Source organism: Mesoplodon mirus (assembly GCF_964341445.2).
Source record: "Mesoplodon mirus genome assembly, chromosome: 2".
NCBI classification, from domain to species: domain Eukaryota; kingdom Metazoa; phylum Chordata; class Mammalia; order Artiodactyla; family Ziphiidae; genus Mesoplodon; species Mesoplodon mirus.
This window is the reverse complement of record NC_138977.1, coordinates 84,636,868-84,661,585: the sequence shown is the minus strand read 5'-3', so window position 1 is coordinate 84,661,585 and position 24,718 is coordinate 84,636,868. Positions and strand designations below refer to the sequence as shown.

Sequence of the window (24,718 nt, the reverse complement as noted above, 5' to 3'; positions counted from 1 at the left end):
TCAAGTAAAAAAGCAAAAAAATTACTGTCAAATTATTATAGGTGAGGAAACTACAAAAGATCAGGAGAAACAATACCTGAAATCTAAAAGGATATTGTATGCATATTGCTTGTCAAAAAAGTTTAAATTTTTCACTCTGCTTTGAGGAACTACAGACTAGCTTCTCTGCTATGTGTGAGGTTTGTGCATGAAAGACCAGACAAAACTGTAATCAATATACCAATAATTTATCTTTAAAAAAGACCCTGGGACAACAAGAAGATTAAAAAATTACTATGTATTTATATTACTAGGTATGCATCATCTCCTGATTTCCTCTTCTTAATCTTTTAAAAAAATTATTCACAGCCTGATTGCATTACTCTGTGTCCTTTGCCAACAGCCAGCATTTCTTGGCTTTTGAAATCAATGAATACTTCCAGAGAAGTTATAAGAGCACAGAAGTACAGGACAGACCTTTCTTTTCATTTTGACTCTACTGTTTATGTAGGTGTTTATCTTTGAGCAACTTTGTTGTTTGCTCTCGACTGATTTCCCATTTTATACCAGAGATAAAGGCAGCTCACATGAACACTTAAGATACAACAAATTAGGATAAACTTCAAGACTTTAGAAAAGTGAATTAACATTCAGAATCTCAGTTTCTTCACAGTATTGTGAAGAATAAGTGAGATTCCTTCCAAAAAGCCAAGCATACAGAAGTGTCCAATGAATGTGAGTTCATTTCCTTATCTGGTCAGTAAAAGGATATATTGAAGTTGCATAATTTTCATGGTTATTAGGAAATTATTCTATGCCTCTATATAATGCTTTGTGTTTTTGAAGTAGTTTCCTATATATTCTAATTAATCCCACACAACGGTGCAGAATAAATATATCAGGTTTAATTACCTTGCATTTACATTTTATAAGACTGAAGCAGATAGATGTGAAGCATCTAAACCAAGTTCTCTCTGAAAGTTAACACAAATTTATGTTTAAATAAGCCTATTGTGAGCTTATTTTCTGAGCGTCTTTCTCTCATTAACTTCTGCAATTCTACAAGATGTCTAAGATTTTCTTTTAAATTTCATTACTCTTTCATAATGCTCTTCTTTAGAGGCTCACCAATAACTAGTAAAGAACATAACACTTTAATTCCATGCCAGTACATGAATAAAGATAGAAAACAAAACAAATTCCTCATGAACACAATTGAAAGTCAGCGAGTTTTTGTCCTCTGAACCCATAGTCTAAGATAGGGCCTGAAAATTAGAACTTCTTGTACTGTTGTATTTCTCCATCCTGAATGTACCCCCAGACAAGAGGACACTGGGACTATGGTTGGATTTGCAGAAACATAGCCAAGGCTTGAGTAGTCAGGAACTTTTGGATAGGCCTTACTACTTAATTCTAGAATCTCAGAGCTGTATTGGAATTGTGATGAGAAACTGTTCATTGATGCAAGAAACTCATTTTTCCTGACAGGGGAAATCTACTCTCAACTAGCCATAACTCTACCACTGTCTTAGTTCTGTTCATATTTAATTTCCTCCTCCTGTCCCCTCCCCACTGTGAGGCAGCCATTCTATAGATTAGTTTTGCCTATTCCATAGCTTCATATAAATGGAATCACATAGTACATACCCTTTGTATCTGGCTAAGTTTAGTCATAAAATGTTTTTGAGATTCATCCATATTATTGCTAGAATCAATAGCTTGTTCCTTTTTACTACTAGGAAGTGTGTACCTGTATTAATATACTACAGTTTGCTTATCATTTCTCCTGTCATTGGTATCTGAAATCTTTCTGCTTTTTGACTATCATGAATAGAGCTTCCATGAAACTCTTATAAAGTATGGACATATGTTTTTATTTCTCTTGAATAAATAACTAGGAGTAAAATTGCTGAGCATACAATTAGCATATGTTTACCTTTATTAGAAACAATCAAATGGTTTTCCTAAGTGGTTGTACCATTTAACATTCTCATTAGCAATATATGAGAGTTTAACTTATGCCATATCCACACCAACGCTTTATATTTTCAGTCTTTTTAAATTTTAGCCATTCTAAATATTATATAGTAATATCCCATTGTGGTTTTAATTTGCATTCCCCTGCTGACTAATGACACATATTTTCCTTTTGTTTTTAACCATCCATGTGTCTTTTTTGTGATGTGTTTATTAACCACCTCTTTATTAGGCTGTCTTTATATATATATATATATATATATATATATATACACACATGTGTGTGTGTGTGTGTGTGTGTGTATCTCCTAGATACAAGTCCTTTGGCAGGTATTTTTGCCTTGAATATTTTCTCATAGTTGTGACTTCCCTCTTCATTGTGGCTTCCCTCTTCATTTCTTTTAAAACTCTGTCTTTTAATGAGATTTTAATTTGAAGTCTAATTTAGACATCTTGTAACTGGTTAAAAGCATCTTTGCCTACCCCAAGATTGTGAAGATATTCTCCTGGTTTAGCTTTAACATTTAGGTTAGAGTTTCTCAATTTTGACACTATTGACTGAACTAGATAATCCTTTTCTTGAGGGGAGGTGTGGTTCTGTGTTTTGTGGGATGTTTAGCAGTACCCTGGCCTCTAGCCCCTAGTTGCAGTAGCATTAGTGGTAGGTAGCAGTGGTAGTAGTAGTAGTTTTCAAGGTCATTTTTTCCATATAGGAATCTAGTAGTTCCAGCACTATTTGTTAAAAAGACTTTCCATTCCCCATTGCCTTGAATTGGCAAAAATCAATTGAAATCAATTTGATGTTAATGTGTGTGTCTATTCCTGTATTCTTTATTCTATCCTATTTATCTATTTGTCCATACTTATTTTTACTCTGCTCAAAATTTCTTGGATACTCTAAATTGTTTGCATTTTTATATAAATTTAGAATTATTGGTCAATTCTACAAAACGTCTGGTGGGATTTTCTTTGAGATTGCATTGAAACTATAGAAATCTTTAAAATGCTGTTTTCCAGTCCGTAAACATGGTATATTTCTCCATGTGTTTGGGTCTACAATTTCTCAGCAAATCTATGTTGTAGTTTTGGTTTTTTTTTGTTTTGTTTTTTGGGGGGTTTTTTTGAGGTATGCGGGTCTCTCACTGTTGTGGCCTCTCCCGTTGCGGAGCACAGGCTCCGGACACGCAGGCTCAGCGGCCATGGCTCACGAGCCCAGCCGCTCCGCGGCATGTGGGATCCTCTCGGACCGGGGCACGAACCTGTGTCCTCTGCATCGACAGGTGGACTCTCAACCACTGCGCCACCAGGGAAGCCCTATGTTGTAGTTTTAAATGTAGAATTTTTACACATCTTTTGTAAAATGTATTCCACATACTTGGTGTTTTCTGATACTATTATAAATTGTGTTATTTTAATTTTATAATTAATTTATAATCTAATTGTTTGTTGCTGTGTATTGTATTTCTAATTTGTGTCTAAAGACTTCGAATCCAACAATTTTGCTAACTTTACTTCGATATTTACTAGTTTGTAAGTTCCTTTAGCTTTTCCACATCACAATCATGTTGTTTACAAATAATGAGATTTTTTTTTCCAAATTTTTATGACTTCTTTTTCTTGCCTTATTTCACTAGCCAGAACCTTCATCAGAATGTTGAATAGAAGTGATAAAAGTGAACATTTATGCACTCTTCCTGATCTTAGGGGGAAAGCATTTAATATTTTACCATTAAGTATGTAGTTAGCCTTAGATTTTCATATTCAATAAGCTCCTTTCTACTCCTTGTTTGAGTGTTGAGTTTTATTCTAGCAGACAGTCACGTACTGAAAGATACCACAATACCATGCAAGTTTGGCTTTAGGCCTTCCAAGGGCAAGTCTTTTTTTTTTTTCTTCCCTTAGCTCTACAACATAGCCTTTACTCCTTGGCCTTAAGATGGTGCCCTTCTGAGATTTCAAGGAAACATTTATTGTTTACCACTTGAACTCCAGATTCTGACTTTGCAATACAGGCAGCTGCTGAAATCTCTGCTCAACTCTTTCACCTCCCAGATACTTCCTTCCTCTGTGTATGTAGGTTAGGAATCAGCCAAGGATTTGGGTGGAATGTATGAGCAGACTTGGGGGCTCCCCTCTCTTTGGTCCTCCCATTTCTTAGAATTTTCCATTCAATTCCAGGTACTCTGCACCTCCAAATTCCTATTTTATTTTTTCAAACCAGTAAGTTTGTAGTTTCTTTATAAGCTATATTTTGTGCAAACTGGGAAGTATTCTCAGAAGGTAAGCTGGATAAATGTAGGGTTTATTTTGTTTGTTTGCTTTCTTCAAGTGATTGAATTCCTTCCAGTTCCTTTCTGGTTTTAGCTGCTTTCCAATGTCTTCAACAGCTGTTCATTTTTCCTTATTTTGTTCAAAGTAAATGTGTTAATAGCAGGAGGCTTAGTCTTCCAAAACCTGCCCCACTTTTACCAGACTGGAACTACCCATATTGGAGTTCTTACAGTTCCTCAAACAAACAACTTTTATCTGACCTTAGAGTCCCCAAATATGCTATTCCTCTACCTGAAGTATTATCCCCCTTGTTCTGTGACTAATTAGTTGACCAATTACCCATGATGTCTCCGTTTAAATATCAGTTGCTCAACAAAGTCTATTCTTACCGTTTTCTAACTCATCTAGGTTGGTCCTCCTGCTACACATTCCCAGAGCACACTGTACCATTTGTGTAGTATTTATAAGACTCATCTTGCTTATGATTATTTGTTTAATACTTCCTTCTTTCTTAGAGTGTGAGCTCCATGAAAGCAGAAACCATGCCTTCTACTCTGCCTGGATGATTAGAAAGTACTCAGTAAATATTTATAGCTTTTTGCAAAACCAAGATGTAAAATGTTTTAATTACCTTATCACAGATGTAGTGAAGGTGATTTATTAAAACCATTCATAAGGGAATCCATCAGAGTACAGACACATGTACAGGTAGGCATCAGCTAATAATTATAGCAGAAATTCCTTTTGTCCACTTTGCTGATATTGTCTACTATGTTTTCAAACTATGTAATATTTTGTGTCCAGCTCAAGAGAACCATAACAGCATCTTTCTGGAGGGTTTTCAGGGACAATAACACAAAGCAGATGTTTAAAACAATAAATCCAGATAAGTCTTCTGGCAGCTTTTGTATCATCACTAAGAAATTCATCGGATAACATTAATAATTTATCATTAATATCATCAGCTCTAAGACTATTTTACAGCTTTAAAACTAAGTTACTCCTTAAGTATAAGTAAGATCATATTCTTTCCCACTACCCAGAGCTCTCTTCTTCCCTACAGCTGAGGCTCATATAAAATGTATTCATCTAGAGAGCTGAATTAACTCATCCTAAACAATAGGGTGGCACTGCAATAGACACCATTGGATATATTGTATATTTTCTTTAGAAAATCAAACACATGTAAGGAACCAGACTTTGGATATCTTGGAATTTTATCAGGCCCTCCATTAATTCCAATTAGAAACCAGGGTCTAGCACAGGGCTTGGCACATAGTAGCGGTTGAATAAACATTTATTTAATACATCAGTGAAAATGGTCACAGCAAAAGCTCCAAACAAAGGAAATTATAATAAACAAAGTTTATTGATTAATCCAGAAACATAGCCATTAAAAAAAAAAGTATAAACCAAATTATTGCTTTCAGTCAATGAAACCAGGCGCCCCATGGATGTGAACTCTGCTTAACCAACACAACTCTTACAGCGCTGAAGGCCATTCTCGTTGCAAGCCGTGCACTTCAGGGCCTTGAAAGAGTCCGTAAAGCAGTTTCGAAACACTGACATTTTGCTCCCGTGGCAGACGGAGCACGGAAGAAAGCCAAAGCCTCCACAGGAGGGACACTCGTGTGGATGCTGCACTCTCTGGATAGGTGGCAGGGGGACAAGAGAGGATAGAACATGTGTTAGCATGACAACTCCATCAGCCCTCCTGTTCTTCTGTACTGTGGATGGTCATAAAACAATATCGGCATAATATGGCTGGGGACCTGAAATCACCTACAATAGACGCAGGGGAAACACTAACTGAAGTTTCCTTCATTATCTCATTGATGGCCATCAATAGCATAACCTTGGTGTGTAAGGGCTGGTACCTTCTAGGTTAAAGGGCACACACTTCCAGAAATCCATCATATGAAAGCACATGTTTACAAATCAAACAGTTCAGGAAATGGTCATTTGCATTAAAGGAAAATACTGTAACTTTCCCTTTAGTATCATGTCACAGTTTTATATCTTTGTTTATAGAATAGTAGGACTAATAGTGAGTCTGGAAAATCAGAAAACTAAAAGCTGGAGTGGTGAGCCACTGTCAACTGAAGATCCATCATTGTACTGCACATGTGAATAATGCTTTGTTTTTTTAAAAGCACTTTCAAATGCATTACTATATAGAATCTTCCCTCGTCCCACCCTTCACACACACTGACACCTTCTTCTGTAAAGCAGTTAATTCAAGCAAGATTATCCTCATTTTATATTTAAAGAAACAGGCATAGAAATCTTAAGACATTTATCCAAGCCTGTAAAATTACCCACAGTAGCTATCAGCCTTTCTACCTCAAGTAAAAATAAAGTATCCATGAAAGTATAATGAAATTAACTAGCAAAGATGTTAAGGATATTTTGAAAATTATCCATTCGTATTTCTATTTGCTTTTTTGAGCATGTGACCTTTACTGGAGTCTACTAGCGGCATCCATTTGCTGCGGGGAGTCTAGGATCGATTACAGAATGAATACAAAGAGAACGTGAGTTAATACCAAGCTTCTGACTTGCAAAATAGGAATTTGAAGCAATGTTTGAAAGCCCATCTTTGTGACAAGAGTAATTGCTAAAGTAAGCTTGGGAAATGTAGACACACACACACACGCACACACACAATCACACTCAAACATACCTTATATACTTAGACATACATACAGATTTTCCCTGGAAGTTCACAGCTGTACTTAATAAAGTCTCCAAAAAATCCAACTGAAAAGGTAACCGATTAACTAGGTTTAATCTACCATGTCCCCGGCAAGAAACCTTTTCCCAGAAAAGAACTATAATTTTCTCATAATCAGTACCCTGTGGAATGTACTTTGGGAAACAAACATTCAGGATATGATTGCTTTAAAATTTATATATTCCCAGAACACTTTTCAGAGATGCATATTCTGTGTATAGTAAGATTTGTTTACAGTTACCATTTGACTTTGCTATTATATCAAGATGGCAAAATCCATGTCAAATCTTATTTTTAGTAACACAGAATTACTTTGATGGAAAGTAGTGATTGCCAGTCTGAATGACACAAACAAGGAATGTTGTCAAGTTTGTAGATACCCAAAGCTCTTCTATAAAGTTAGATTGTATGTAGTAACTTAGTTTCTTTGTAACTGGGTTTTTGTCATTTCTTTGTGCAAGGTTGACCAAAAAATGGTCAGAACATGGTATGCTACATGTTCCTGTGTCCTAAGTCCAATACCTCAGTAGACAGCTTTGTCCTCAGTGCAAGATGGAAAAAGAGCTAAAAAATTCCCCAAATTTAAACAGTATTCCAGGTTGGAGGAAGGAGGAATAACTGAAGTTAACAATAGTCATTATTAGTAGTAATAAAACAGACTTCCACTTTCAGTGAAGTGGTTAACAAGAGACACTTTGACCTTCAAGCAATTAAGAAATGTAGGGTAGCTCTTCAGTGTCCTGGAGCCCAGCAAAGCTGGAAACCAGGCAGACTTGGTTGAGAATAGCACCCAGTAAGAGTACTAAATCTACAGAGTGCCCCTTTTCTGAATAGTGGTTTGGGTAGAGGCATGTCCCTTGGGGGTGGAATTCAAGAAAAAAGGAGTGCAAAATCATCCTCCCTTTTACCTCTTTCTGTTCATATATTCTTGGCAAGGGAATTTTAAAAAATAAAACTCAGTGGTCTCATTCCACAAATAAGTCCACATTGCCAGGAACTGTGCAAGGTGTAGGGGATATAGCAGTGAACCAGAGACCTCCCTGTTCTCTTAGTAGTAGCTCTCAGCTACAAATAAGGATTTATTAGTGAAATAATGATTAATAATGACTAATTTTATTGAGTGGCTAATACGGACTAGGCAATGTTCTATTCACTTTACATGATTCACTCATTAAATCTTCTCAACAACCCTTTGAGTAAAAGGCGGATCTCATCATAACGTTGCAGAGATTCTGATGACATTATTTGAGGATGGTCTTGGTCTATTTGTGATTCCATTTAAAAATGATGATGTAGCTTTTTGCATTCATATATTAATTTTATTTTAGGAAATTTATTTGTGGTCTTCAAATACATCCACTCCATACTGCAGTCATCTGAATTGAAGCTCCCAAGCATTCCCTAGTCTCTAACAAAGGACCAAGGGGACAAGGGGGGAGTTCATGAATGACTGTCAAATGGGTTTCCTTTGTAGCACAAACTCAAATTTCATAAATATAAAGAGTTTTTGCTGTTATATAACATAGAAACAGCATGCTAAGATCAAGGGTACTCAGTGTTTTCTTCAAGATCAGGAAATGAATGCACTTCTTATGTCTGAACTCAGATCATCTAACCTTATTTTAGGAGAGCTAGAAAATCTCTTAAGTATTTTACCAAAGAGGAAACAACTGATCTGAGTCTCCACGACCATAAACCCCATCATCCAGGTTGTCTATGAAGCAGACTCACTCCATGTAACAGATTATCAAAGAATGAACACTTGGCATATAATCATCTCTGGATGACTCACCTTTTTCTATGTATTTTGTTTTAAACTATATTCAATAGGTTATTGAATAAAGAGCTGGGAAAGAAGCCCCTGAACAAAATGCTGACACAGAGGAAATTTGTTGCTTATATTCCCGAATGCATAAGCCAGATGTATGAGTCTGATTCTTGACCCAATGAGATGTACTGCCACAACCCTACTTAAAAAGAGGTTCCAATTTCAGAGAGAGGCAGCCAGAGCACTTGGCCTGATTTCCCAGGTGAGTAGGTGGTACTCTGCTGCTGTAGTCTCTGAACATGCTGTGGCCACCCACGCCACGGAGCAGCAACATTACCCAGAATGGTGCTTCTCCAGGGAGTGTCAGGCCAGTCTTTGATAGCTCCAATGCCTTGTACAGACAGCCTGTGCCATTTCCAGCATCCTCAGTGTATAGCTGGGAATCTTACCTCTGTTCTTCATAAATAACAAATCAGGCTTTACAGGAAAAATGTACAAAAGTGGACACTATGTTGGCAATCTCACCAGCAATGACAACAAAATGTTTGCCCATATCTTTAAAAAAACAGCAAGGCCGAAGCTTACTTAGAGCTTCTCTACCCTCTGAGATCTTTAATCCAGTACCTGCCATAACAAGGTGATTGCTAATCATCTCAGGGATGCCCTGACTTCCTCTGTGTGGGCAACATCAGGATCAGCTATCCATCTCGGTTATTGTTTGGGGGAAATCCTTAGACATCTCTTTGCTTTTGATCTTTGGCCTGTTTATTAATATAAGTAAATACATAAATATATAAATAAATTTTACCCCCCAAATGGTGTGTTTTTTTTTGTTTTTTGTTTTTTGTTTTGAGGTACGCAGGCCTCTCACTGTTGTGGCCTCTCCTGTTGCGGAGCACAGGCTCTGGACACGCAGGCTCAGCAGCCATGGCTCATGGGCCCAGCCACTCCGTGGCATGTGGGATCTTCCTGGACCGGGGCACGAACCCATGTCCCCTGCATCAGCAGGCAGACTCTCAACCACTGTGCCACCAGGGAAGCCCCCAAATGGTGCTTTTATTCATCTTTTTCACCCAAGCATTCTCTTACATAAAATAATTCTTTTTCTCTTCTTTTTCATTGATTAACTGCTTTGCCTTCTCAAAAACAAACAAAAAACAAAACAGGCAAAAAAAACCTTGGATGAAAGAGGATTCATTCATCTATTCACTCAACAAATAATTATTGAGTGCCCATTATTTTCCAATTCCTGTTCTAGGCGCTAGAGGTAAAGAACAGAACAAAATAAACAAGAATCTGTGTCCACGTAGAGCTCATATGTTAATGGGAAGATCCCCTGCAAACTGTCCTAGGAGCAGAACCCGCACTGGTACAGGTAGCCTTATTAAATCCAAGTCTCATACCAGCTATTGCCATATTTTACTTGCTTCTGCTGCCTTTGGCCAGCTCCTCATGTTTGAGGCCACTGACAAGTCTTCATCAGCGAATCAGGCCCCCTCAGGTTCCCCGAGCAATTTTCACTTAGATGGGAAGTATGCTAGAATTCTTGGGCCAGAAAACTTGAAATTTGATTTGCTGACACCGTTTCTGATGACCCAGCTGCAGATGCTAAGCCTCTTTCCTCTTCATTACTGGGGTAACTGCTGAAAACTGGGGCCTGAATTATAAAGACCAGGGTGAAGAATTATGTAGCACCCAAGTAACAGCAAATTAGAACTTAGTAGGAGCTGTCTCTTCAGAGCTTTCTCTCTGAAGTTATTGCCAATTTTCCCATCTTCCACAATGCCACACTAGCATAAGGTCCAAGTGTTAAAATTCAGTCTGTTTCCTGGACCTAGTACTCTGTCTACCTCCCAGTAAAATTCTCATCTGGGCCTTGGGTCCTGCCACATTTGATCAGATTTCCCAGATACCTACATGATACTTAATTTGAGAGTGATGGCCGCATAGATTCATGGTTAAGATTATGGAGTCAGGCTTATTAAAATCATGAATCAAACACTATCTGTAAGGTCTGGAGCAAGTGACTTAATCCTCTGTGCCTCCATTCTCTTGTCTGTAAAACAGGGATAATAATAGAACCCACCTTGCAGAGTTATTGTAAGGTTTCAATAACTGAATACATATAATACCAAGAATATTACTTGCTACTTAGTAAGGACTCCAATGTTTCCTACCTCAGGAATATTAAACTCCTGTTTCATTGTCAAAAGCCAACCAGAAGAATGGAATGGGTTTGGATCTAAATCTTGTCCTTTATCCATTTTTTCTGGTTCTTCCAACTGCTTCTCCAAGGCCAGTCTCTTTGCCTGGGTGAGTTTGTCTTAAACCCCAGGCCCCTCACAGGCAGAGTTCAGGGCTTTCTGAATGGCTGCAAATTCTCTACCAGTTTTGTTATATGGACAAAGCAGCCCGACAGAGTTATAACACCTTACAAATCCTATGAACAGTAGAAGCCAGTACCGTACTATTGTATATATTTCAACATTAAGTATAGTTTTAAATGTTTCTGGCTTATTTATGTCATCTGTAGAATTGAGACAGACTTAATGAAGAACATAAAATCCTCTTTCAAAATTCTTTGAGCTGAGATAAAGAGAGAGGTTATGTTAATATATAGCATGGCGGTGTTAATCAAGTTGCAGAATTAAGAATTATAGACTCAAAAGAATAAAGTCCATGAATAGCTAAGTCAATCGTCAACCTTTAAAAAGAAGAGTAATGAGGGACATTCACTTTATAAGACTCTAAAAGATGCTTTTAAATCACAGAAATAACAACAGTAGGATATTGATACAACAGGAACAAATAGAGCAATGGAACAGATTAGAAAGCTCAGACAAAGACCCAGGTACATATGGGGATTTACTATAATTAAAAATTGGCACAGGGGGCTTCCCTGGTGGCGCAGTGGTTGAGAGTCTGCCTGCCGATGCAGGGGACATGGTTTCGTGCCCCGGTCTGGGAAGATCCCACATGCCATGGAGTGGCTGGACCCATGAGCCATGGCCGCTGAGCCTGCGTGTCCAGAGCCTGTGCTCCGCAACAGGAGAGGCCACAACAGTGAGAGGCCCGTGTACCGCAAAAAAAAAAAAAAAAAAAAAAAAAAAAAAAGGCACAATAAAGCTATAAAAAAATAATAGATTATTTAATAGATGATGTTGGAAAGCTAACTCTCCAAAATGGAAATGATTCTACATGAATGAAAGAACTAGAGTGAAAATTTATAAAGTTAATAGAAGAAAATGTTAATAGATGAAAATGTAGTTAATAGAAGAAAATGTAGGATAATATCTTTGTGACCTTAATATGGAAGGATACTTCATAAATAAAAGTTCAAAAGCCCAAAAATAAGGAAAAATAGTGGATTTGATTATATCAAAAGATTTCTGTTGGATGAAGGACACCAAGAAAGAAGCTAAAAAGAGGGAAGGAAATATTGACAATGGCTAAAACCAACAAAAAGCTAATATCTAGGGCTTCCCTGGTGGTGCAGTGGTTGAGAGTCTGCCTGCTGATGCAAGGGACACGGGTTCATGCCCCGGTCCGGGAGGATCCCACATGCCGCAGAGTGGCTGGGCCCATGAGCCTTGGCTGCTGAGTCTGCACGTCCGGAGCCTGTGCTCCACAACGGGAGAGGCCACAACAGTGAGAGGCCCGTGTACCACAAAAAAAAAAAAAAAAAAAAAAAGCTAATATCTAGAATATAGAAGGATCTTCTGAGAATCAACAACAACAACAAAAAAGACAAATCCAACACTTTTCATGGGCAAGGATAAGAATACACAACTTACAGAAGAAGAAATTTAAAAATTTAACAATTATACAAGGAAATGCCCAAACTCAATGGTTATCAGAAAAACATTCATTAAAATGATAAGGCAATATCTCTCTATACCTACTACCCTGGCAAAAATTAGAGAACAGCAAATTGGAGAACAATATAAAACATTGCCAGGAATGTGGGAACATACGAAACCTCTTTCTCCACAGGAGGGAGTGTTGGATGCTGCAAGCATCATGGAGCCATCTGGCACTACCTGAAAAACTGGGGCTATGCATAAGCTATTACCCAGAGATTCCTACTCTCAGAGAAATCCACAAGCAAACATGGTCAAGGTTGCTCCTTGCAGCACTGTTTGTTTGAGGGAGAAGTTAGAGGACATCAGTGGAAAAAATGAGTAGATAAAAAATACTGGGTGGGCTCCATGCAGCTGCATTGTCCAAAATAGGAGCCATTAGTCAGATATGGTTAATTATTTTATTTATTTTAAAATTTGTATTTAATTTTACTTGATTTTAATTCAATCTTAAATCAAGTAAAGTTAAATAAAATTAAAAATTCAGTTCTTCAGTCACACTAGCTACATTTTAAGCACTCAGTAGCCACATGCAGCCAGTGACTACTATTTTGGATAGTACAGATATAAAAAAGTTCCATCATCAAAGAAAGTTCTATTCAACAGTGCTGTTGTGGAAAAGTACACAGCAGTTAGAAGAAATGGATTAAAGGTTTGCATAGCAATATAGATGGTTCTTAAAAGCATAGTGCCTAAGAAAATAATTTGAAACACAATTAGGTACATTACATGACATCATTTGTAAGAGTAAAAACGTGCAGAGAAAATAATAATACATATTAACCAAGTTAAATCACTTAAATAAAACATACATATTAACCCAAATTGATGGTTTCATGGAGTTGGAGTAGAGTATAGGAACAAAAGGAAAGAAATGAACCCACCCATACAGATTTTAGAGCTGAGAGGAATTTTAGATTATCAAGTACACACCCTCATTGTGTTTGTCTTTCTCGGTAAAATTACTATATGAATAAAACATGATTCCTAACACCAAGTAGTATATAGTTCATTTGGGACATGAATTAAATGCCCAAAGACAAGTAATACAAAAATTAAAAGACTTTGATAAACATCTAAGAAAAAGAGGGATACAGGAATGCAGAGGTGTGAGAGATCAGGAATGATGTGGGGAAGAGGTGATACTGCAGATGGGACTTGAAGATGGTGGAGGGGAATGAGGAAATGGAACAATAGCAGGCTTGCACGAAGGAATGGTAGTAAAAAACCACGAAGTGGAAGGAATGGTAGAGAATCAGAAATGAGGTCAGCAAAGGAGACTGGACCAAAAAGATCTGGCGTGGCACAATAGATACCATGTAACCATATTGCATAGTTCACCTGGGAAAGTCTGGGTTCAGGTTCACTGCCCCAGGATGATTATTAATTCACCCTTTTCACTCTCAAGGTGTCCCAGTTTAGACTATAAAAATATATATATTTTTTTTATCCTACATATAGAGAGAAGTAGGCTGATAAAATACTGGAGCAGAGAGGTATTAAGGGCTTCCTGGTTGCATATTGATTTGATAACATCATATATTTGAATAAGTATTTCTCAGATGTTGTCATTATAAATATAGGAACAAAATTAAAAGGTGCACTTTTGGATAAATAACTTTTTCTGTAATCTTTAGAAATGATGATCTGGTCTGTAGGAAAAATAAAATAATTTAAATAAAAAATTTTATATGTGCTTCAAGATAATGGCCTGACATGAAACACCTCATCAACATCTCTATAACAGAGAATTAGGCTCTAATAAAGCTGACTGGAATTTTCACCTAATACTACGAGGTTGTTAGACACTAACACTAAAGTCACTCTAGCTGGAGCAAACCTCACCATAGGTGGTAGCAAATTAAAACCGCCACATGTATCGTGTTACATATTTGTAAGAACACAGAGAAAAAATTAAATTAGGAAAACTCAATTACAATCAGAGTGTGTTGAATGTTTTGATTACTAAAAATAAGTTGCTAAAAGCACAATTACCTCAATTTTGGTTAAGAGGTCTTGCAGTTCTCCTGATTCATTCATTGACAAAATTTTCTCAGCACCCTATTAACAAGAGAGGGTAGGGGAGAAAGAAAATCCATTTTGTTAGTATTTGAGAAAACCAAGTTCTATCCAGGAAAGTTTAACTCACAAAATACTGAACAGGATTTTTCCCTTCAGATCTAAGTAAACTCAGAACCAGGAGGCCAAAGAGGAGAGGAAATTTCTCTTTCCTTTCACATACTCTCCCATCTAGTGAGGCTAATTGTGGGCAAAAGGAGGACTGCCAGCAGAAGGTGAGCACTGGGAAGTCCATGCCTGTCAGATGAAGTCCAGAGATGGAAGGTTCCAGCACACCCTTCAGAGCTGTTCAGGGAGCCTAAGCCAGCCACCTGGGAAAGGAAGCCTCTGAGCAAATCCCCAGCCTGGGCTGCCTCTGCCCTATTCCAGGCAGTCCTGGACATGCCCTCCTCAGAATCCTTAGAATCCATGTCCTTAAGGTCATGCCCTCCTTAATGCTATTAAGATAACAGCAGCTAATAATAATGATAATAATAAAATTAATAACCACCCACAGTAATTAAGCACGTATTAGGAGCTAGGCATCCAACATCATCTAATTTGATGTGCTAGGCTCACTTAATGGTAGAAATTGAGCCTCAGTGAGATTAAATAACAATTGCAAGGTCACCCAGAGAGAAAGCAGAGTGGGAATTTGAACACAAATGGGGAATTACTCCAGAGTCAATGGAATAAAACTCTACTTAAAAATGAGAACTTTACCTAAAAACGCAAGAGGGAGGAGATATGAGGATATATGTATACGTATAGCTGATTCACTTTGTTATAAAGCAGAAACTAACACACCATTCTAATGCAATTATACTTAAATAAAGATGTTTTAAAAACAACAACTTTACTGTGAAAATGAGAACTGGGATGATGTACGCACTTTCCAACAAACTAATCATGTTTCTTTGAACTACCCCATTTTCCTTTCCTTTCCAGCCTCTTCTTACCTTCTCCCACTCTACTTCTCAACATGCAGCCATACAGGCCATAGAAGGAAGAAGTTATTCTTTCTTTTTTTTTCTTTTTTAAAGAAAACAGACATTTATTTTTCACAGTTCTAGAGGAGGGAAGTCCAAGATTAGGGTGCCAGCATGGTCTGGTTCTTTTTTTTTTTTTATATAACATCTTTATCAAGGTATAATTGCTTTACAGTGGTATGTAAGTTTCTACTGTATAACAAAGTGAATCAGCTATAGGTATACATGTATCCCCATATCTCCTCCCTCTTGCGTCTCCCTCTCACCCTCCCTATCCCACCCCTGTAGGTGGTCACAAAGCACCGAGCTAATCTCTCTATGTTATGCGCTGCTTCCCACTAGCTATCTATTTTACATTTGGTAGTGTATATATGTCCATGCCACTCTCTCACTTCATCCCAGCTGGCCCTTCCCCCTCCCCGTGTGCTCAAGTCCATTCTCTACATCTGAGTCTTTATTCCTGTCCTGCCCCTAGGTTCTTCAGAAACTTTTTTTTTTTTAGATGCCATATATATGTGTTAGCACACGGTATTTGTTTTTCTCTTTCTGACTTAATTCACTCTGTATTAAAGACTCTAGGTCCAACCACCTCACTACAAATAAATCAATTCCATTTCTTTTTATGGCTGAGTAATATTCCATTGTATATATGTGCCACATCTTCTTTATCCATTCATCTGTCGATGGACACTTAGGTTGCTTCCATGTCCTGGCTATTGTAAATAGAGTTGCAATGAACATTGTGGTACATGACTCTTTTTGAATTATGGTTTTCTCAGGGTATAAGTCCACGAGTGGGAATGCTGGGTCGTATGGTAGTTCTATTTTCAGTTTTTAAAGGAACCTCCATACTGTTCTCCATAGTGGCTGTATCAATTTACATTCCCACCAACAGTGCAGGAGGGTTCCCTTTTCTCCACACCCTCTCCAGCATTTATTGTTTGTAGACGTTTTGATGATGGCCATTCTGACTGGTGTGAGGTGATACCTCACTGTAGTTTTCATTTGCATTTCTCTACTGATTAGTGATGTTGAGCATCCTTTCATGTGATTCTTGGCAATCTGTATATCTTCTTTGGAGAAATGTCTATTTAGGTCTTCTGCCCATTTTTGGATTGGATTTTTTTGTTTTTCTGATATTGAGTGGCATAAGCTGCTTGTATATTTTGGAGATTAATCCTTTGTCAGTTGCTCTGTTTGCAAAAATTTTCTCCCATTCTGAGGGTTGTCTTTTCATCTTGTTTGTACTTTCCTTTGCTGTGCAAACTTTTAAGTTTCATTAGGTCCCATTTGTTTATTTTGTTTGTATTTGTATCACTTTAGGAGGTGGGTAAAAAAGGATCTTCTGTGATTTATGTTATAGAGTGTTCTTCCTAAGTTTTCCTCTAAGAGTTTTATAGTGTCTGGCCTTACATTTAGGTCTTTAATCCATTTTGAGTTTATTTTTGTGTATGGTGTTAGGGAGTGTTCTAATTTCATTCTTTTACATGTAGCTGTCCAGTTTTCCCAGCGCCACTTATTGAAGAGGCTGTCTTTTCTCCATTGTACGTTCTTGCCTCCTTTGTTGTAAATTAGGTGGACTATAGGTGCATGGGTTTTTCTCTGGGCTTTCTATCCTGCTCCATTGATCTATATTTCTGTTTTTGTGCCAGTACCATACTGTCTTGATTACTATAGCTTGGTAGTATAGTCTGAAGTCCGGGATCCTGATTACTCCAGCTCTGTTTTTCTTTCTCAAGAATTGCTTTGGTTATTCGGGGTCTTTTATGTTTCCATACAAATTGTGAAATGTTTTGTTCTTGTTCTGTGAAAAATGCCACTGGTAGTCTGATAGGGATTGTACTGAATCTGTAGATTGCTTTGGGTAGTATAGTCATTTTCACAAGGTTGCTTCTTCCAATCCAAGAACATGGTACATCTCTCCATCTGTTTGTATCATCTTTAATTTCTTTCACCAGTGTCTCATAATTTTCTGCATACAGGATTTTTGTCTCCTTAGGTAGGTTTATTCCTAGGTATTTTATTCTTTTTGTTGCAATGGTAAATGGGAGTGTTTCCTTAATTTCTCTTTCAGATTTTTCATCATTAGTGTATAGGAATGCAAGAGATTTCTCTGCATTAATTTTGTATCCTGCTACTTTACTAAATTCATTGATTAGCTCTAGTAGTTTTCTGGTAGCATCTTTAGGATTTTCTACGTATAGTATCATGTCATCTGCACACAGTGACAGTTTTACTTCTTTTCTGATGTGGATTCCTTTCATTTATTTTTCTTCTCTGATTGCTGTGGCTAAAAGTTCCAAAACTACGTTAAGTAATAGTGGTGAGAGTGGACAACCTTGTCTTTTTCCTGATCTTAGTGGAAATGGTTTCAGTTTTTCACCATTGAGAATGATGTTGGCTGTGGGTTTGTCATATATGGCCTTTATTACATTGAGGTAAGTTCCCTCTATGCCTACTTTCTGGAGGGTTTTTATTATAAATGGGTGTTGAATTTTGTTGAAAGCTTTTTCTGCATCTATTGAGATGATCATATGGTTTTTCTCCTTCAGTTTGTTAATATGGTGTATCACATTGATTGATTTGCATATATTGAAGAATCCTTGCATTCCTGGGATAAACCTCACTTAATCATGGTGTATGATCCTTTTAATGTGCTGTTGGAATCTGTTTCCTAGTATTCTGTTGAGGATTTTTGCATCTATGTTCATCAGTGACATTGGGCTCTAGTATTCTTTCTTTCTGACATCTTTGTCTGGTTTTGGTATCAGGGTGATGGTGGCCTCATAGAATGAATTTGGGAGTGTTCCTCCCTCTACTATATTTTGGAAGAGTTTGAGAAGGATAGGTGTTAGATCTTCTCTAAATATTTGATAGAATTTTCCTGTGAAGCCATCTAGACCAGGGCTTTTGTTTGTTGGAAGATTTTTAATCACAGTTTCAACTTCAGTGCTTGTGATTGGTCTGTTTATATTTTCTATTTCTTCCTGGTTCAGCCTCAGAATGTTGTGCTTGTCTAAGAATTTGTCCACTTCTTCCAGATTGTCCATTTTATTAGCAAATAGTTGCTTGTAGTAATCTCTCATGATCCTTTGTATTTCTGCAGTGTCACTTGGTACTTTTTCTTTTTCATTTCTAATTCTATTGGTTTGAGTCTTCTCATTTATTTTCTTGATGAGTCTGGCTAATGGCTTATCAATTTTCTTTATCTTCTCAAAGAACCAGCTTTCAGTTTTATTGATCTTTGCTATCGTTTCCTTCATTTCTTTTTCATTTATTTCTGATCTGATCTTTATGATTTCTTTCCTTCTGCTAACTTAGGCAGTCTTTTATTCTTCTTTCTCTAATTGCTTTAGGTTTAAGGTTAGGTGACATATTTGAAATTTTTCTTGTTTCTTGATGTAGGATTGTATTGCTATGAACTTCCCTCTTAGAACTGTTTTTGCTGCATCCCATAGGTTTTGGGTCATTGTGTTTTCATTGTCATTTTTTTCCATGTATTTTTTTATTTCCTCTTTGGTTTCTTCAGTGACCTCTTTGTTCTTTAGCAGTGTATTGTTTAGCCTCCATGTGTTTCTATTCTTTACATATTTTTTCTGTAATTGATATCTAGTCTTATAGTATTGTGGACAGGAAAGATACTGGATACAATTTCAATTTTCTTAAATATACCAAGCTTGATTTGTGCCCCAGATATGATCTATCCTGAAGAATGTTCCATGAGCACTTGAGAAAAAAGTGTATTCTGTTGTTTTTGGATGGAATGTCCTATAAATATCATTTAAGTTCATCTTGTTTAATGTGTCATTTAAACCTTGTGTTTCCTTATTTATTTTCATTTTGGATGATCTGTCCATTGGTGAAAGTGGGATGTTAAAGTCCCCTACTATTACTGTGTTACTGTCAATTTCCCTTTTTATGGCTGTTAGCATTTGCCTTATGTATTGAGGTGCTCCTATGTTGGGTCCATAAATATTTACAATTGTTATATCTTCTTCTTGGATTGATCCCTTGATCATTATGTACTGTCCTTCTTTGTCTGTTGTAATAGTCTTTATTTTAAAGTCTATTGTGTCTGATATGAGAATTGCTACTCCAGCTTACTTTTGAATTCCATTCACATGGAATATCTTTTTTCATTCCCTCACTTTCAGTCTGTATGTGTCTCTAGGTCTGATGTGGGTCTCTTGTAGACAACATATATATGGGTCTTGTTTTTATATCCATTCAGCCAGTCTATGTCCTTTGGTTGGAGCATTTATTCCATTTACATTTAAGGTAATTACTGATATGTATGTTCCTATTACCATTTTCTTAGTTGTTTTGGGTTTGTTACCATAGGTCTTTTTCTTCTCTTATGTTTCCTGCCTAGAGAAGTTCCTTTAGTATTTGTTGTGACGCTGGTTTGGTGGTGCTGAATTCTCTTAGCTTTTGCTTGTTTGTAAAGGTTTTAATTTCTCCATCAAATCTCACTGAGATCTTTGCTGGGTAGAGTAATCTTGGTTGTATTTTTTTGCTTTTCATCACTTTAAATATGTCCTGCCACTCCCTTTAGGCTTGCAAAGTTTCTGCTGAAAGATCAGCTGTTAACCTTATGGGGGTTCCCTTGTATGTTATTTGTTGCTTTTCCCTTGCTGCTTTTAATATTTGTTCTTTGTGTTTAATTTTTGATAGTTTGATTAATATGTGTCTTGGCATGTTTCTCCTTGGATTTATCCTCTATGGCACTCTCTGCACTTCCTGGACTTGATTGACTATTTCCTTTCCCATATTAAGGAAGTTTTCAACTATAATCTCTTCAAATATTTTCTCAGTCCCTTTGTTTTTCTATTTTTCTCATGGGACCCCTATAATTCAAATGTTGGTGCATTTAATGTTGTCCCAAAGGTCTCTGAGACTGTCCTCAATTCTTTTCATTTTTTGTTTTTATTCTGCTCTGTGGTAGTTATTTCCACTATTTTATCTTCCAGGTCACTTATCCTTTCTTCTGCCTCAGTTATTCTGCTATTGACTATTTCTAGAGAATTTTTAATTCCATTTATTGTGTTTCTCATCATTGTTTGTTTGCTCTTTAGTTCTTCTAGGTCCTTGTTAAACGTTTCTTGTATTTTCTCCATTCTATTTCCAAGATTTTGGATCCTCTTTACTATTGTTACTCTGAATTCTTTTTCTGGTATACTGCCTATTTCCTCTTCATTTGTTTGGTCTGGTGTATTTTTTACCTTGATGCTTCATCTGCTGTATATTTCTCTGTTTTCTCATTTTGCTTACCTTACTGTGTTTGGGGGTCTCCTTTTCACAGGCTGCAGGTTTGTAGTTCCCGTTGTTTTTGGTGTCTGCCCCCAGTGGGTAAGGTTGATTCAGTGGGTTGTGTAGGCTTCCTAGTGAGAGGTCAAGTGCCTGTGTTCTGGTGGCTGAGGCTGGATCTTTTCTTTCTGGTGGGCAGGACTGCATCTGGTGGTGTGTTTTGGGGTGTCTGTGAACTTAATGTAATTTTAGGCAGCCTCTCTGCTGATGGATGGTGTTGTGTTCCTGTCTTACTAGTTCTTTGGTATAGGGGGTCCAGCACTGTAGCTTGCTGGTTGTTGAGTGGAGCTGGGTCTATAATTGAGATGGGGATCTCTGGGTGAGCTTTCACCATTTGATATTGCATGGGGCTGGGAGGTCTCTGGTGGACCAATGTCTTAAACCCGGCTCTCCCACCTCAGAGCCTCAGGCCTGACATCTGGCCAAAGCATGAAGACCCTGTCAGCCACACGGCTTAGGCTTATAAAAATGCATCAAGCATCACTGCATAGAAGTCTGATTTTCTCCTGTTGTAATTCACTTTCCAGTCCTTGCAGATTGGCTGTATTAGGTCACTCTTCTGACACTCAGCAAGGCTGCTCACCACTCCAGTCAGCAGCTCATTTCCCCAAAGTTATTATTTCTAATCAAAGGCAGAGACCACCTCTGCCTTTTTCACATGACATCCCTGGCAAATAGGTGTGGAATCCATTTTCGATCAATCAGCAAGACAAATAGAAATATCATCACATAAAAAATACTTCTTGGATTTCTCTTTGTGCTGGGTAGGGTGGAAAACACAAAGACTAATTTAAAAAATAAAAAGGCCCTAGTGTTAGGAGATTACAATATGTTTTTATGTAAACACACAACCAAGTAACCCACAATGTAGAATGGGAAATAACTGCCAAATGTTAATGATGCAGAAAAGATGAACCAGGAGATCACAGCAGGGAGGAAAAAAGATCTGCTTATGGAAAAGACTTTCTGATGTTGGTAGCATTTGATCTGGACCTTGAAGATAAATTGAGGTTTCTAAGGGTAGGCAAGTCTGGCAGAGATGTACAGGAGCCTTTAGTTCTGGGTTTCATTTACTTCAGTTTATTTTACGTAACTCAGATGATCTTAATCACCATCAGGAATGTCAACTTGATAAATTAACAAAGTACAATGAATGAATACACAGGGTTACAGAGAACACATGTAGCCCTATGAGGCAAGTTATATTCTTTCATTTGTCGGTGGTTTTGCCAGGAATACAGACATGAGAACAAAGTAAGGAAAGCACCAAAACAAAACATTAAAGCCTAAAGCACAATAACTGGTAATGTTTTACTTTTGCTACATTCTCTTTCTTTTATGAGTTAGCTAAGCTAAAATGGGAGAAGCCTCAGGGAATTTGGTACATGAACTAAGCAGTAAGGAGAATATGTGGCTCATTTTTCTTCAGAGAAAATGTACCCCAGTGACTCCAAAGAATATGAATGTACCAGTGCAGCTATCATACATCTTCTTTCCAGATCTTTTCTTACTTTAGCAGGGTGCCTTAGTCCACTGTTTAGAATACCATGCACAGGCCAAGAAAGGACTATCACACTACCCCTAGATATATGAAATTTGCTCTCCTCAGCCAAATCATTCCAGCACCATCAGTACTATGGGAGCAGATTCCATGTTTCAGGAGAAACTCAGGCTCTGCTCACATCAAGCAATGTAACTAAAGGCCTGAGAGTCAATGCTCTTGGAGACACCTGGGTGCCGAGTGCACAGGTGGTGGACTAAGTGCTTAAGATGGGAAAAAACTCTGCTCTCTAACAAAGAACTGGGAGCTGAGTATCTCCATGCCTCTCACTGTGGCTACTCAATGTGGCTTCCACCCACAGGTCCACGTGGCCAGCCCTCAGCTGGTTTCCTTGGGAGGAGACCTCTGGTTCCTGTGCTACGGACTGAGCAGATACAATAGCCAAAATCCCTTGCTTCTCCATGGGGTTCCACTTCCCCACCCTCCACCTGATCTTGTCCTTGCTTAACCTAAGTGTGAGATCCTACAGGGAGGACAAGGAAATCAGATGGTGTCCTCTCTGCTCTTGGGGAGCAGCAGCAGGATGGGGATCTCAGCCTAGTTGTCAAGTTTTAGGGAAAACTTGGATTCCTCCCATCCTGAGACTTGAGACGTTTACCAGGGTAACTCCCAACCTGACCTGTCTGCACTGCATTTACATATTCCAAAGATCATATTCCCTGCAGTTTTCTATCAAAAGCTTTCCAATTATTACTTGGTCTATAATGAAACTCTTGTGTCCACAAAAGGGAGTATATTTCCTTAAGTATCAACATTCTTAGGAAATAATATTTTCCTGGCTGGTATTTGGCTAAGAATGTCACATATGAGTTTGTTACTTTTAAAATATAACTCCACATCAAATTCCATGCAAGTGGAAATTAATTAATCATTCTATTACTTGGCACAGTTTACCAAGACTGACAAGATATCTATGGAAATATTTCTAGTATATTTTTCAATTAATTTAGAATCATTTTTTCTGAAAATTAATACCTTCCTGAAAATAATGAATAATAGTGATGTGTTAAGTGGTTTACAGACATTGGCTCTTTTAATCATCAGTGAGAATTAAGTATTATAATTACAATTTTTGAAATGAAAAAACTACATTTCTTCAAAGAAGACATACAGATGGCCAACAAACACATGAAAAGATGCTCAACATCACTAATTATTAAAGAAATGCAAATCAAAACTACAAAGAGGTATCACCTCAAGCCGGTCAGAATGACCAATATCAAAAAATCTACAAACAATAAATGCTGGAGAGGGTGTGGAGAAAAGGGAACCACCATGCACTGCTGGTGGGAATGTAAATTGATACAGTCACTATGGAGAACTGTATGGAGATTCCTTAAAAAACTAAAAATAGGGCTTCCCTGGTGGTGCAGTGGTTGAGAGTCTGCCTGCCGATGCAGGGGACACGGGTTCGTGCCCTGGTCCGGGAAGATCCCACATGCTGCAGAGCGGCTGGGCCCGTGAGCCATGGCTGCTGAGCCTGCACGTCTGGAGCCTGTGCTCCACAACGGGAGAGGCCACAACAGTGAGAGGCCTGGGTACTGCAAAAAATAAATAAATAAATAAAAAATAAACTAAAAATAAAACTGCCATATGACCCAGAAATCCCACTACTGGGCATATACCCAGAGAAAACAATAAATCAAAAAGACACATGCACCCCAGTGTTCATTGCAGCACTATTTACAATAGCCAGGTCATGGAAGCAACCCTAAATGTGCATCAAGAGAGGAATGGATAAAGAAGATGTGATATATATATATATATATATATATATATATATATATATATATATGATGTGGAATATATATATTCTATATATACAATGGAATATTACTTGGCCATAAAAAGGAACGAAACTGGGTCACTTGTAGAGACATGGATGGACCTAGAGACTGTCAAACAGAGTGAAGTAAGTCAGAAAGAGAAAAACAAATATCATATACTAATGCATATATGTGGAATGTGAAAAAAAAATTGTTACAGAGGATCTTGTTTACAAAGCAGAAATAGAGACACAGATGTAGAGAATAAACATATGGATACCAAGGGGGAAGGTGGGGGGTGGGATGAATTGGGAGATTGGGATTGACATATATACTATTGATACTATGTATAAAATAGATAACTAATGAGAACCTACTGTATAGCACAGGGAACTCTACTCAGTGCTCTGTGGTGACCTAAATGAGAAGGAAATCCAAAAAAAGAGGG

At 37.6% G+C, this 24,718-nt stretch overlaps 1 protein-coding gene across 1 annotated transcript in view; it reads right to left on the bottom strand.

Moving 5' to 3' along the window:
• Positions 1 to 5,656: 5,656 nt before the first annotated feature.
• Positions 5,657 to 24,718, bottom strand: part of GRXCR1 (glutaredoxin and cysteine rich domain containing 1) — a gene marked incomplete at its 5' end in the record, with an annotated part of 356,205 nt that continues 337,143 nt past the window's right edge. The window contains 2 exons of the mRNA XM_082611036.1: positions 5,657 to 5,874; positions 14,585 to 14,650. Of these exons, the coding sequence (XP_082467162.1) occupies positions 5,695 to 5,874; positions 14,585 to 14,650 (246 nt within the window). The 3' untranslated portion in view covers positions 5,657 to 5,694. The remainder of the gene's footprint in view (positions 5,875 to 14,584; positions 14,651 to 24,718) is intronic.